The sequence below is a fragment of the Felis catus genome, chromosome A1, assembly GCF_018350175.1.
Source record: "Felis catus isolate Fca126 chromosome A1, F.catus_Fca126_mat1.0, whole genome shotgun sequence".
Classification (NCBI taxonomy): Eukaryota; Metazoa; Chordata; class Mammalia; order Carnivora; family Felidae; genus Felis; species Felis catus.
The window spans coordinates 78,837,381-78,851,008 of NC_058368.1; the positions used below are offsets into that span (position 1 = coordinate 78,837,381).

At 38.5% G+C, this 13,628-nt stretch overlaps 1 protein-coding gene across 3 annotated transcripts in view; it reads left to right on the plus strand.

Moving 5' to 3' along the window:
• Positions 1-13,628, plus strand: part of MYO16 (myosin XVI) — a 615,221-nt gene that overhangs the window by 299,036 nt on the left and 302,557 nt on the right. For all 3 annotated transcript variants that reach the window (XM_023253136.2, XM_045055816.1, XM_045055813.1), the window contains exons 11-12: positions 1,794-1,904; positions 10,883-10,948. In XM_023253136.2, coding sequence (XP_023108904.2) covers positions 1,794-1,904; positions 10,883-10,948 — 177 coding nt within the window. The remainder of the gene's footprint in view (positions 1-1,793; positions 1,905-10,882; positions 10,949-13,628) is intronic.

Sequence of the window (13,628 nt, forward strand, 5' to 3'; positions counted from 1 at the left end):
GCTCTGTTGGGAATATTGGGGGGCAGGGAGAGGCTTGTTCTTGACATTTATGAGGTCTGGAATATTTTACAAATTAATTTTTTTTTTACATTTATTTAGTTTTGAGAGACAGAAAGAGACACAGCACAAGTGGGGGAGGGGCAGAGAGAGAAGGAGACACAGAATCCGAAGCAGGCTCCAGGCTCTGAGATGTCAGCACAGAGCCCGACGCGGGGCTCGAACTCACACACTGTGAGATCATGACCCGAGCTGAAGTCGGACGCTTAACCGACTGAGCCACCCAGGCGCCCCACTAATTAATTTTTAATACATATTGGATAGGGTATTTGCTATTTTCCCAAATGGTGGTGTCTCAAATACCAGAGCCCACGGCCATGACACCCTCCTAACTGGAAGAAAAAACAAACCACTCTTCTGACCATTTGAGATTCCCAGTAAAGAATTTGAGTTTCCATTATTAATACGTTAGGATTATAAGCAGTCTGGGAGGGCAGTGACTTGTAATTGTCAGTGCCATAGACATTTAGCTGATAAGCAGTAATATTTAAGTTCAAATTATGTAACAGTGGTGCATACGATAATAAAATTTGTAATGCAATTATAAATACAAACTGCAAATGCAAGTAGAGAATGCAAACACGAACACAAATAAGAGAAGTAAACTTGCTGCTGTTAAAAATTCGCTATGGGCACCCATGAGCCCTCAGAGGCGTTAGTCACAATATTCTTGTTCTTTGGCTCCCCTGTGTTTTGACATAAGAAAACCAAAGCTGTCATAGTAGATCGAGTGCCTAGTTTGCACAACATTATCTTGTGTATGTAAAATTAAACATTGTCCATTCGTGGGGCACCTGGGTGGCTCAGTCACTTGAGGGTCTGACTCTTGATCTCGGCTCAGGTCGTGATCTCACAGTCCTGAGATCAAGCCCTGTGCTGGGCTTCCCACTGAGTGTGGAGCTTGCTTGGGATTCTCTCTCTCTCTGCCTCTCCACTGTTCACACACGCCCCTTCTCCCTGTCTCTTAAAATAAATAAATAAACATTACAAAAAAAATTGTCCATTCTTAACTCGTAAATGATAGATTTACAGTTAATCCAAATTCAAATTCATTGCTTTTTTAATTGAAATGTTTCCCAGGTGTTTTTTATTTTTTTTTTTAACTCTGTCACTTTCCATGAAATTGAATAGGGAAGCATTTTTTTCTTGATGGCAGAATTATCTTAATCTCACAGCTACTTTCGTTGTAAGTGTAATGTAGAAAAGAATAAAGATCCCAAGCCAAGATTCTGGAGTCTTCTTTCAAAATCTGGCCTCCTCCTACATGCATGCAGAAAGTAAATTCCAGGCACACTGCTTCCTTCACCACGCCAACAACGGTAATATGAAAATTTTTGCTTTAGCTTTGGAAAACGCTGCAAATATGTGAGCCTTTCAGCTGCTTGTCTTACAGAGGACTCAGGTGTCTACATTTAAAATCAACATGCTGAAATAATTTTGACAGACTAATGCCTTTGCGGGACGTAAGGTTAACACGGGGGGTGCTCGTATCAGTGCGTGTGTGTGAGCGTGCGTGCACGCTCACGGGCACAGGACCGAAATTCTCATCTGAATACATTTCTCTGTGGCTGTTGAATTTTTTCTTCCTTGGAAGTGAACCATTTCATCTTTTAATAGCGGTTTCAGGCTCACGTGGCCTTTAAACCTTTGACATGTAATTGAAACTGGGACATCCAGCTGTGAAGAAAGTTGATTGGAAAGCAATTAGAATTGATCTCACTTATGTTTTTCCCCAGGTCAAGCTGATGCCTCCTGCTCCCAGTGATGACCTAGCGACTCTCAGTGAGCTGAATGATGGCAGCCTGCTTTATGAAATTCAGAAGCGCTTTGGGAACAATCAGATATATGTAAGTGCCCTTGAAATTGCCTTTTGCACTGCCTTTGTCTTGCTGCCAGTGTTTACCCTTCAGTGCCGCAGATATTACAGGTAAAGGGCTTAGTGTTGTCTCTGGGCATGCTGACAGCTTAAGGTGGATTTCTCCGAGTTCGGGTTCATTCTGACTGAGTTCCAAGGCAGGTTCAGCAGAGATCCAGATTTCAGAGTTGTTAAGTGAAAGGTAATACCCTGTGGGTAGACAGCTTTCCGGTTGTCAAGTTTGCTGTGGAAGAAGATCTTGCTGGAAACAGAAGGATCTTCAAGTCACTTATCAAAATGCCGTTTGTTTCCTGTGTTCTACATAGCCTGCCCGATCTGGAAAAGAAAGCTGAGGAGGTAGAGTTGACTCCTCAGGTCAGTGTGCGTGAAAAGAGAAACTATTGTCCCTCTCAGTTATCAGGAAACGCTTTGTCTGTAAAGTAAATACTTTATACGCCCATCTCTGATAACAGGATATGAATATATGACACAGTTGACAAACGGCATGGAGAATTAATTTGCTGTGGTTCTGCCCTGGTTTATATGTGTTATTTCTTCCAATACACAGAACAATTTAGACCCCATGTAATCTCAGTCTCTGGCTCTGTCCGACTCTCTCTGTCCTTGAATTTGTTATGTTCAACTCATAGCAATTCAATCAGAATTGTCTGTAGGGAAATCTGATTATGCCCATATCTGCTATCCCTTTTTGATAACCCCCTTTTTCTCCTGGTCTACCGAGAAATTGATTAAGTAATTTTCATGTAAATGTGAAGCCTGAGATTTCCTTACCAGTCATAAATCGCCAGGTGCTGATTAACCTACGCAAATTCAGCGCAGCCTCTTAACGCTTGGATGAATCGGCCGCCTCTGCAAATACACGTAAAATTAAATGCTTCTATCAAAATGAAGGGAATTACGTCATTGGCATAAAGTGGGGAAACCTGATGACCTTGGCCCCTGTTACTCTTGTGATTTGTGTATTGTTGTTATTCCGTTCCCTCACCTTTTCTAGCATTGTGCTGATTTCTTCTCTTCTACCACAACTTCCTCCTTTTGACTTCTTAATTATATTGCCAGAAGACCATTGCTTGAACTGTTTGGGATTTCTGTGTTTCCTTCATGCTTCTCAAGTGCCTGTGTCTCCCCGATACCCACTTAGTCTACTTCCTGGCGGTCACCGTTCTCATCAAGGCCACTGTCCTCTCTTCCCCAACCGCCTCCCAGCCGTCCAGAGACAAACTTGTTCCCTCTCCACCTGACCTCACAAGGAGCTAGAGTAATTTTTGTAATGAACCAGTGTAATCTTGAAACCCCCGTTCTTTGACTTCTCTGTGGCTTCTCGTTTTTCATGGGAGGACAGCCACAATCTTCATTCACGATCCGGCCCCCGGACACTAAGCGTTGATGCTCTCGGCCTCCGGCAGCTGCCTTCCTGTCTACACCAGGATTTTTCTCGGCCTGTTTTGCTTTCCCCTAAGTTTCTCTCTCTACCCCATGAAATAAACACTTAGCTTCACAAACTGCCCCTCAAAAGTTCTTCAGTCTTCAAGGAAACCTGCCCAGATAAAGTTGTGATGGATCTTTCTTGTGACTGCTTGTGATTTTATACCTTACCGGTCCCTTGATTGATCTTTGGGTGCTGTGCGGGGCTCTGGCTCAGTGAGAATAGGACCCATGCTGATTTTACTCACTGTGAGGCCTGGTCAAGCACTTTACAATCGCAAGTGACAGGTATTTCTTGCTGTTTATCAGCTCCTCTGGACACGGGACCCTCTTCTTAGACTCTCTCTGCTCACTGGGTTTCTCTTTCTCTCTGGACCATCAGAATTGATATTCCCTGCTTTGTTCAAGCTCACATAAAATATAAATTTGCCACCGTGTGAGACGTGATTTTCTTCCTTTCCATACCTGAAATATTGAAGAGCTAAATCGTCTGGGATCAATTTTGTGATGAGTGCTCTAAGTTATGTTATTGGAACTCTCCTTTAATGGTTAGACAAGCAATTTCAACATTATTGATTGAATAATAACAAGTGATTTTCAAAGTATCCTGTGAACCATTGGGTGTATGAGCTTTTTATTACCGTTCTGCAGGGAGAGTAAGCATTTAGAACCTCTTATAGCAATTTGATGGTTTCATTTCCTTCTGTTGAATCTGAAAAGAATCCAGCCTTGTGCTTTGTATGTCTTTGTCTTTTCCAATGTCACATTTACAGGAATTCATTTTTATTATGTTTTACAAAAGTATCAGTCCATGATGAATTGGAAATGGAAGTTTCCTTGCCACAAATACAGAAACCCTGGTTTCAGTGGGTGTTGTATTCAGAGTTGGTCATGTGACCTACCCCCCCGGCACACACCCCCCACCACGCTCCCTGCATGCCTCCCCCCTCCCTGCCCCTTTTATTCCTCCTCCAGCTTTCAGCCCAAAGTGCCTAGTTTCGGTGTTGGTACTAGTCTTTCTTCCATGTCCTAAGTCACGTTTTCATGCAAATCTCAGCAACTTTCTTTTCAAAATATATGCAGAATGGACTCCCACTGCTACCACTGGCCCATCAGTGCCAACATAACACATGTCAGCAGAATTAATTGTTTAACCAGGAGTTTCCTCTTTTTGCTGTAGTCTGACTGGTTATATAAGGTGATCTTTGAAAACAATCTGTAGGTTTCTCTTTTCTTTTTTCTTTCTTTCTTTCTTTCTTTCTTTCTTTCTTTCTTTCTTTCTTCCTTCTTTCTCTTTCTGTCTTTCTTTCTTTCTTTCTTTCTTTCTTTCTTTCTTTCTTTCTTTCCTTTGTCTCTCTTTCTTTGTCTTTTGTGTGTGTGTGTGTGTGTGTGTGTGCGCCAAAACCCAGGAGCAAACGTAACTGACTCTTTTAACTAAGTGCATAGCATTCCATTTGGATATCAGATTGGGAAGGTTCCATATAGCCCGTAGCAGTAGGACGTGCCCAAACCATCAAACAAAATTAATTGCAAGAGATGAGGTGTTTGCTTGCTAGGAAATGCAGAGAATAAAGGCATTTCATTCTCTGAATGATTACGGTTAACTGGAACAGAGAGAATAGACTATGCAATCAGATTTCTTTGTGGATGGCAGATAAACATGGAAGCAATATTCTCTTTATTCTTTTTGTAAACACACTGGTAGGACTTAAGACTCATAATGAAAGAACCCCACAAAATAAACACAGGCTCCTGTAACATCTGGTTAGCCAGGTAGGTGGCCTGGCTCACCTGAGCCACTGACTGAACATTCCCCTGTAGGCAACCCCGTGGGATGTAACAGGTTTTTTTTTTTTTTTTTTTTTTGTTAAGAGCAGCTCAAGAGGCTAGCTTGTGTCAGAAGTTGAAGTCTGTCTAGCTTGGAGAACATTGGAAATTCTGTAGACAGACTCGTTTTCCCCAAGCTGGCACTGCCCCCCAGCCTGTATCTGAAGCCTCACCCACCATATGCAGTACCTACCATGTCGTTCCATGTCCCTCCACTCAATCTATTATAGACCCTTGTGAACACTTAATAGAAGTGACCTATTTATTTTTTGGTTATTTTAATGTTTTATTTATTTTTGAGACAGACAGAGACAGAGCGTGAGTGGGGGAGGGGCAGAGAGAGAGGGAGACACAGAATCCAAAGCAGGAACCAGACTCTGAGCTGTCAGCACAGAGCCCGACGCGGGACTCGAACCCACAAACCGTGAGATCATGACCTGAGCCGAAGTTGGACGCTTAACCAACTGAGCCACTCAGGTGCACTAGAAGTGAGCTATTAAAAAAAAAAAAAGTAAGGGGCACCTGTGTGGCTCAGTAGGTTGAGTATCCGACTCTTGATTTCAGCTCAGGCCATGATCCCAAGGTTATGAGATCAAGCCCCTGTTGAGCTCTGTGCTGAGCCTGGAGCCTACTTTAGATTCTCTCTTCTCTTCTCCCTCTGCCCCTCTCCCCTGCTCACACTCTTTCTCTTAAAAAAAAGTGATATTTTAGAAAGGTGAGGTAAAGGAAATCTGTAGTTTTCTAAATTAAAAAAAAACATTTTATAACATTCCCTTCTATCAACAGAGCCTCTTGAGAATATGGCATAGGTTTATACAAGCTCATACTCTGGGAATCTATCGCTGACATTCAGATCACGTTTTTCTGAACAATGTTTTTGTTTATCGCAAAATATATTTGCAAAGGCAGTCTCAAATACTTTCAATAATCAGACCAAAGTAAAAATTATATATCAATAGAAAAATGCAACTTAGAAGTGTTTTGATTTTTTTTTTTAGTTCCTCATTTTTCTTTCCTTAGCACATTTCCCGATTCTCCCTCGATCTCTTATTCTTCATTTTTCTGAGCAATTTTCAGATACTTCACTGTAAAGCTTCCCCTTTGGGGCAATCATTTCCCTTTTCTTTTCTCCTGTACGTGGCTGTAACACAGTGGCCAAGCCTTCTAAGTCAATGTTGGATTGCATCACAGCACGTAGAGAGAATAGGGCACAGCTTGTGATGGGTGTATGGCATCATGAATTTTCAGCTGGTGAACAGGCTCAAGTAACCAGCAGCTTCATAAAGAAATAAAATATAAGCAGCACCTTCCCCAGTTGACCCTAATCATTAAAAAGATTTTGGTGTGTATCGGGGCTCCTAGGTGGCTCAGTTGGTTAAGCGTCCAACTTCGGCTCAGGTCATGATCTCATGGTTTGTGAGTTCGAGCCCCACGTCGGGCTCTGTGCTGACAGCTCGGAGCCTGGAGCCTGCTTCAGATTCTGTGTCTCCCTCTCTCTCTGCGCCTCCCCCGCTCACGCTCTGTCTCTCTCTCTCAAGAGTAAATAAACATTAAAAAAAATTTTTAAAAAAGATTTCGGCGTATATGTAGCTACAGATTCATTTTGTATTTTTTTCTCTCTTTCTCTAAAGGGAATCATCCAGGGTGTTCTCTTCTGCCTCTGTCAACTTTCATTCATTGTTATATTTCCGATAATCATCTATCTTGTTGCTGGCAGCAATAGCTACCCATTTTTCTGTAAAATAAGCTGCTGTATGAATATATCCTAATTTATGTATTTACTCTACGGTTGAGGAACCCTTGAGTTGTCTCCCCTTTTTGGTTTCGAAATATACCATTACAATTATGTGACTTGGGTGGATCATACTGTTAGAAACCGTCCTGATGCCTTTTTTGGCAACGTGCGACTATGAGTACGTATTTCTGTGGGGGCCACGTGGAGCTTTGTTCGCAGGGCGTGAACCCAGCACGGGAATGGCAGCATCACAGGGACGTTCAGCCTCATAGACACACCCAAATACCTTTTCAGAGTGCTTACCCACCACACAGCTCAGGATTCCACACCCTGCCCACCCACAGCATACTCAGTCTTATCTGTTGTACTGTTAGTTTTTACGGATTCCGGCCATCTTGGCAGGTAGTCTGCTATCTCATTGTGGTTTGAGCTCACGTCTTCCCACTCCCTGCTGATGGTGACCTGTAGGTGTGTGTTGCTCACTTGGCCATTTTGGCTCCGGACATGACTGTTCAGTTATATCGGCATTTAAACGTGAATGGGTCGTGTTACTTTTTGTTATCACTATGTAGGGATTTGTATATATTCAGAATACTCTTTCTTTGTTAGGTGTACATGTTGTGAGCATTTTCTCCCAGTTGGCGGCTTCCATTTTCGTCTGCAAATAGGTCTATGGAATAGGTGTGCAGAATAGAAGTTTGCAGTTTTCACAAAATCCTTTACGTTGAGTGTTTTTTTGTGTCCCACTTAAGAAAATTTGGCCTTGGTCATAAAATTTGGCCGAGGCTAGTTTCCTGTATTTCCTCTGGCAGTTTGATTGTTTTACCTTTAACATTTAAGGTATGTTACTAGGGTGGAAGTGATTTCACAGTGGTGCAAGAGAAGTGTCCAGAGTAGTGTTCCCCCACAGCCATAACAAGATGACCACGGGGAGGAGAATACATATTCTGTTGTATGGATGGATCCATTTGTGTCTAAACCAGGACCGAAAGATCTTAATAGCTATGGCAGTATGATAGATCTTAACACATGGAAGTCTTCTATATATCATGGAAGGTTAATATCCCTCTTTTGGTTGTGTTTCATTTCTCTGGAACATTTTTAAATTTTTGGTGTAGAACTCTTGACCCTTTATATTATACCTGTTTCTGGGCATTTTTCAAGTTTTGATGCTATAATGCTATAATAAATGTTATTTTCTTATGGAAAATTACAAGGGAATTTCATTTTCTTATTGTTTATGACAAATATGGAGATATAATTCGATTGTAATATGCATATTTTATCTGCCAATCTTGCTAAATTCATATGTAAACATGGATTTATATGGAGATTCTTTGGGATTTTCAGCAGATACCGTTATATGGTATGTAGATAATGGCTTTTGTTTTTCTCTTTTAAATCTTGATAGCGTCCTTACTTTCTTTTCTTATTTTATTTCATGGGATGGTACTCTTAATAGAAAGATGACTGGAAGTGACAATATTAGGCATCCCTACCTCGTTTTGGATCCCAGGGCAAAGCTTTCAACGTTTTATCATTAAGCACGTTGTTTGCAGTAACCCTGCCATAGATCTAGTTGAATGTTATTTGATTAACTTCCTTATATTAATACTTTTCGAAGTTTTTATTATCTTCAGTCAGGAGTGGGCATCGAATACTATTAAATGTTTTCTGACATGTATTGAGATGATCATATGGCTTTTATTCTTTACTCTTTAGTAGTGGAAAATTTTTTTTAGTATGTATTATTTTTTAAGAAAGAGACAGAGAATAAGCAGGGGAGGGGCAGAGAGACAGGGAGACACAGAATCTGAAGCAGGCTCCAGGCTCCAAGCTGTCAGCACAGAGCCCGACGCAAGGCTTAAACTCAGACTGTGAGATCATGACCCGAGCTGAATTCAGCTGCCCAACTGACTGAGCCACCCAGACATCCCTACTCTTTAGCATTATAAATTGTAACAGTTGGTTTTCTAATATGAAGCCAACCTTGCATTACTAGAATAAAGCCTACTTGGTTGAAACAGATTATCTGCTGAATGTATTACTGGATTTAATTTGTCAATATTTTGTTCACGATTTTTGCATGTACTTAATGAAAGAGAAACCTGTAAATTTCCTTTCTTTGAATATACTAGTTAGGTGTGTAATACCAAGTTTAGGCAGGCCTCTTAAATGTAATGGCATTCCTTTTCTGTTATATTCTAAAATAATTTGTGTAACATTTATCTTGTTCATTGATGTTGGGAAGAATTCACCAGTGAAGTTTAAATTGTCTTGGTGGAAAGGTTTCTTAGAGATTCAAAGTTCTTTTTCAGAAAAATAAAGTCATGAGACATTCTGTATCTTATTGTGTTCCTTTTGGTAAGATGGTGGATTGTTGTCACATTATCACATTATCTAAATATCCAGCCACAGTGACTAAAGTATGATTCCTAATATCTCTTCATCTGTTTTCATGTCTGTACTGTCTGTAGTAATGTCGTATTTTGGATACTAGTAGCTTGTGCCTTTTCTCTTGTCTCCGAAGTCTTGTTAGGGTACTCACCATTTCATTACATTGTTCAAAAGGCCACCTTCTGACTTTTGTTTCTAGACTTTTAATTTCTACTGTTATACTGATTATTTATTTCTGTATAATTTGATGTAATCGGATGTGCTCCTTGAAAAGGACATTTAGATCATTAATTACCAGCTTTTCTTCTTTTCTAGCGTTATAAATACCATATCGGGCAATAATTTCCATACTAAATATACCTTCAGTTGCATCTCACAAATTAGGAGATAACCAAAATATTTTCTCATTTTCATTGTAGCTCCTTTCTAGGCTCATAGGTTATTTGCAGATGTATTGTATAATTCCTAGACATTTTGTAATTTTCTAGATATCGATTGATAATCTCTGTCTTATTTCTGCCATAATCAGAGTACATACTCTGTGTGATTCAAGTCCTTTAAATACAATGGAACTGGTCTGTGATCAATTTCAAAGAATGTATGTTCTGCAGTTGTTTGCTAACAGTGTTGTGTATAAGTCAGTCAACGTGGTAATTATTTCAACATTCTGTCTGCTTATTCCATGAGTTACTAAAACAAATGGTTACAAATCCCCACTACTGTGTTGAATTTTTCTCTTTACAGCTGTTTTTGCTTCGTGCATTTTGTGCTAAATTTTAGTCTCATAGAAATTTTAAATTGCCATATATTCCTGATTGGTTTAACATGTTATCGTTGTGCAATGTCCCTTTTCATCACTTTTATTTATTTTTTCATGAATTGAGTATTGCTAAATCACATTTTTGTTATTATCGTTTGCAGGTATATCTTGTTTTATCTTTTTACTTTCTAATTTTCTTAATCCATATATTTAAAGTACTTTAATCCAGTTCATAATCTTTGTCGTTTAATTAGAGTATTTAGTAGTTTTGCATTTGATGTAATTACTGATGTTTTGGGGTTTAAATCTGTCATTTTATTATTTGGTTTCTATTTATTCCATCTGTTCTTTGTGCCTTTATATCTCATTACTTGTCTTTTTTTAATCGCAAATTATTTATATTTGCTTTTTTGTACTTTAAATTTGCGTTATGCATCTTATTATTGTTCTGTAGCAGCATAGAACTCATTACTTTATTACCTTCAGCATTTTTGGCCATGTGTTTTAATGTTATATTTTTATTCACTCTGATTCTCACAAAGCCTCTTTAAGAAAATAAATTCTTAGAATCCAGTTATTTGAGTTGTTATGTGGTTGGTGGAACAAGCCTATCAGTTTTATTTTATTTGAATTATATTTTTGTGTTTCTTTATTTACAAACTCTCCATAGGATCACAAAATGTTAAAATACGGCTTTTATTTGTTCTCTGTATTTTGCACAATTATTTAAAAATTCTATAATTTTTAATTTTAAGTGTCCTATTTATATAGTCTACTGACTGCTTGTATCCTTTTCTTTTAACAGACTTTTATTGGAGACATCCTCTTGCTTGTTAACCCATTCAAAGAGCTTCCAATTTATTCCACCATGGTGAGTATAAAATTTTGAATACCATTTAATAATGTAGGGTAACACCCACTAGACGTACCTATCCATATCAAATGATCGATTGAGAAGAAACCTGCAAACAATAAGTAAAGTCAGAAACTTCTCAGAAAATTCTAAACTGAATATTTTCATAATAGTGACTTTAATTTGTCCTGAGACAAAAATGGAACAGGATGTTATTTTTATCAAAAGATTCCTTTGCACTTATAATGTGTAATTTTCCTATAATTGTAGTCACTAGACAGACTTCTAAAATTAAATAATGCATTACTCTGTTTTCCATTCCTTCCTGCCTAATTCAAGGTCAGTTGGTGTAAAGTATTTTAACATCATGACCTCTTTCAGAAAAGTTCTATGATGTTAGAACCGTAAGAATAAGAAAGGATATTATTGCATTTATACATTTTTCCAAATGACTTTCTACTTTAAATTATGAGACTTTCAAAATTAAAAGAGCAATTGCTTTTGGAAAATTATTCCAGGCAACTGAAAACACAGTATGATTTTTGAGTAGTAAAAGATCAAAATATCATTGTGCAAGCTCTGTCTCTGTCTCTGTCTCTGTCTCTCTCTCTCTCTCTCTCTCTCTCTCTCTCTTTTGTTCACAAGGCTGTTTCCAGTTAAAGCAGAATCCCTCGTAGGGAGCAGGAACATGACAAACAGGAGAGAGGAGTAGACACAGGTTCTTGAAACGGACATGCTCAGAGAAGTTGGAGAGGGAGATGGCAAGAGGAAGTGTGGAGAAGAGGGAGAGGGAGAGGGGAAGGGATAGAGACATCACCTTCTTGAAGCTCCCAAGGAATCATTGAAGAATTCTTACAGAAACACCTCCTGAGAAGGAGAGTGCACCCTAACTACCCCAAACTCCACCCTTCTTCCCAAAGTCCCTTCTACTGTTGCTTTGAAACCACTGCCCCTTGCCTACTGTCCTTATTCCACTCGGCCCAATCCCAGCCTTAGCCCTGGGCAGTCTAACTGTGTGGGTGCATGATAGCCCAGGACAAGAGGGATCAGCAGTTCTACCAGAGGAGTAACATTAGCCTGTGATTATTAGATAGACATATGGACTACTCGTGTTTTTATTTCTTTTGATGTCAGTTTTTAGTAATTTTGTTTTTCATGGATTCTGTTTCTTACATTTAATCTTCAAAAGTTTTTGGCATATAATTATTCATGATCCTATTTTTTTAATGTGTGTAGAATTTGAGCGATTTATTTTCATTCCATATGTTGGTAATTTGGGCCTTCTCTGACTTTTTAAAATCCATTTGCTAGGAATTTATTGATTGTATTACTCTTTTCAAAGAAAAGCATCTCTTGACTTTTAATTTTTTTCTAGTATATATTTATTTTCTATATAATTGATTTCTGCTTCTTTATTTTTGTTGTCTCCTTCTTTCTAAGTTCTTGGAGTTTAATTTGGATAGTTGTTTTAAGTTATAACATTATATTTTGAACTTTTTCCTTTTATAAGTATTTGGGGCTTTTTATTTTGCCTTACACAAGCTTTACAGAATTCTTCATCTTTGGTATTTCATAAGTTCATTATTATTCAATTTAAGAGACAGAGAGAGAGAGAACCCCTGCTATTTAACGTTGATACTTAGTGTGTTGTTCCTGGCTTATATTTATGTTTTTACATTTGATCTTAGACTCAGTAAGAATCTTCTGGTGAGACAAAAGCTAGTTTTAACTAATTGAATAAAATATATAGATATATATATTTTATTTAAATGCTTCTATAGACCTAGAGGTCAAATTCTAAGTATTAGGGAAAATTTAACATAATAAATTATTTTAGTATGGCATTACTTATCATGTTATAATATATAGTGTATCTCAAATGAAACAAGCCTGTGACTTTGTGGTTTGTTTTTAGGGTGTTAACAGTGTGGCAGTTTTACACCTTCAAATATCAAGCTGTATTTTCAGTTCTTTCAGAAATACACATTAATAGAGAAAGGAGAGACACATCAAGAAACATATTTTTAGGGGCGCCTGGGTGGCTCAGTCGGTTGAGCGTCCGACTTCGGCTCAGGTCACGATCTCACGGTCCTTGAGTTCGAGCCCCGCGTTGGGCTCTGGGCTGATGGCTCAGAGCCTGGAGCCTGCTTCCCATTCTGTGTCTCCCTCTCTCTCTGACCCTCCCCCGTTCATGCTCTGTCTCTGTCTCAAAAATAAATAAACGTTAATAAAAAAAATTTAAAAAAAAAGAAACATATTTCTATATTATTGTAGGAACAAGATATGATATATTGAGATTTTTGCAGGAACAGTTCATTAAAACTTAAAATGGTGAATGCAACATATAACTTATATGTATTATCCTTTATATCTATCATTTCCAACAGACGCTGGCATAGAAAGTAAGAGGAAAATAAATCTATTTAGGTAAAATATGCACTGATAAAAAGCTTGAGGAAAAAATAAAGAGAAGGGCATCTGTTGGAGACACAGCTTTTTAATTTGTGGGTCTAGAAGGATGCATAACAAAAAAGAACATGAAGGAAAAGAAACATTTTTGAGGAAAAACCAGATTCAGGTGAATATGTGAAGTTTTTGGAGGTTAAATTGAAATAATGTTGAGATTTGACATCGGATGCAAGATTAGGAATAATTCACATGAGTATTTCATTTTGTAAGATTTCTAAGACTCATACCA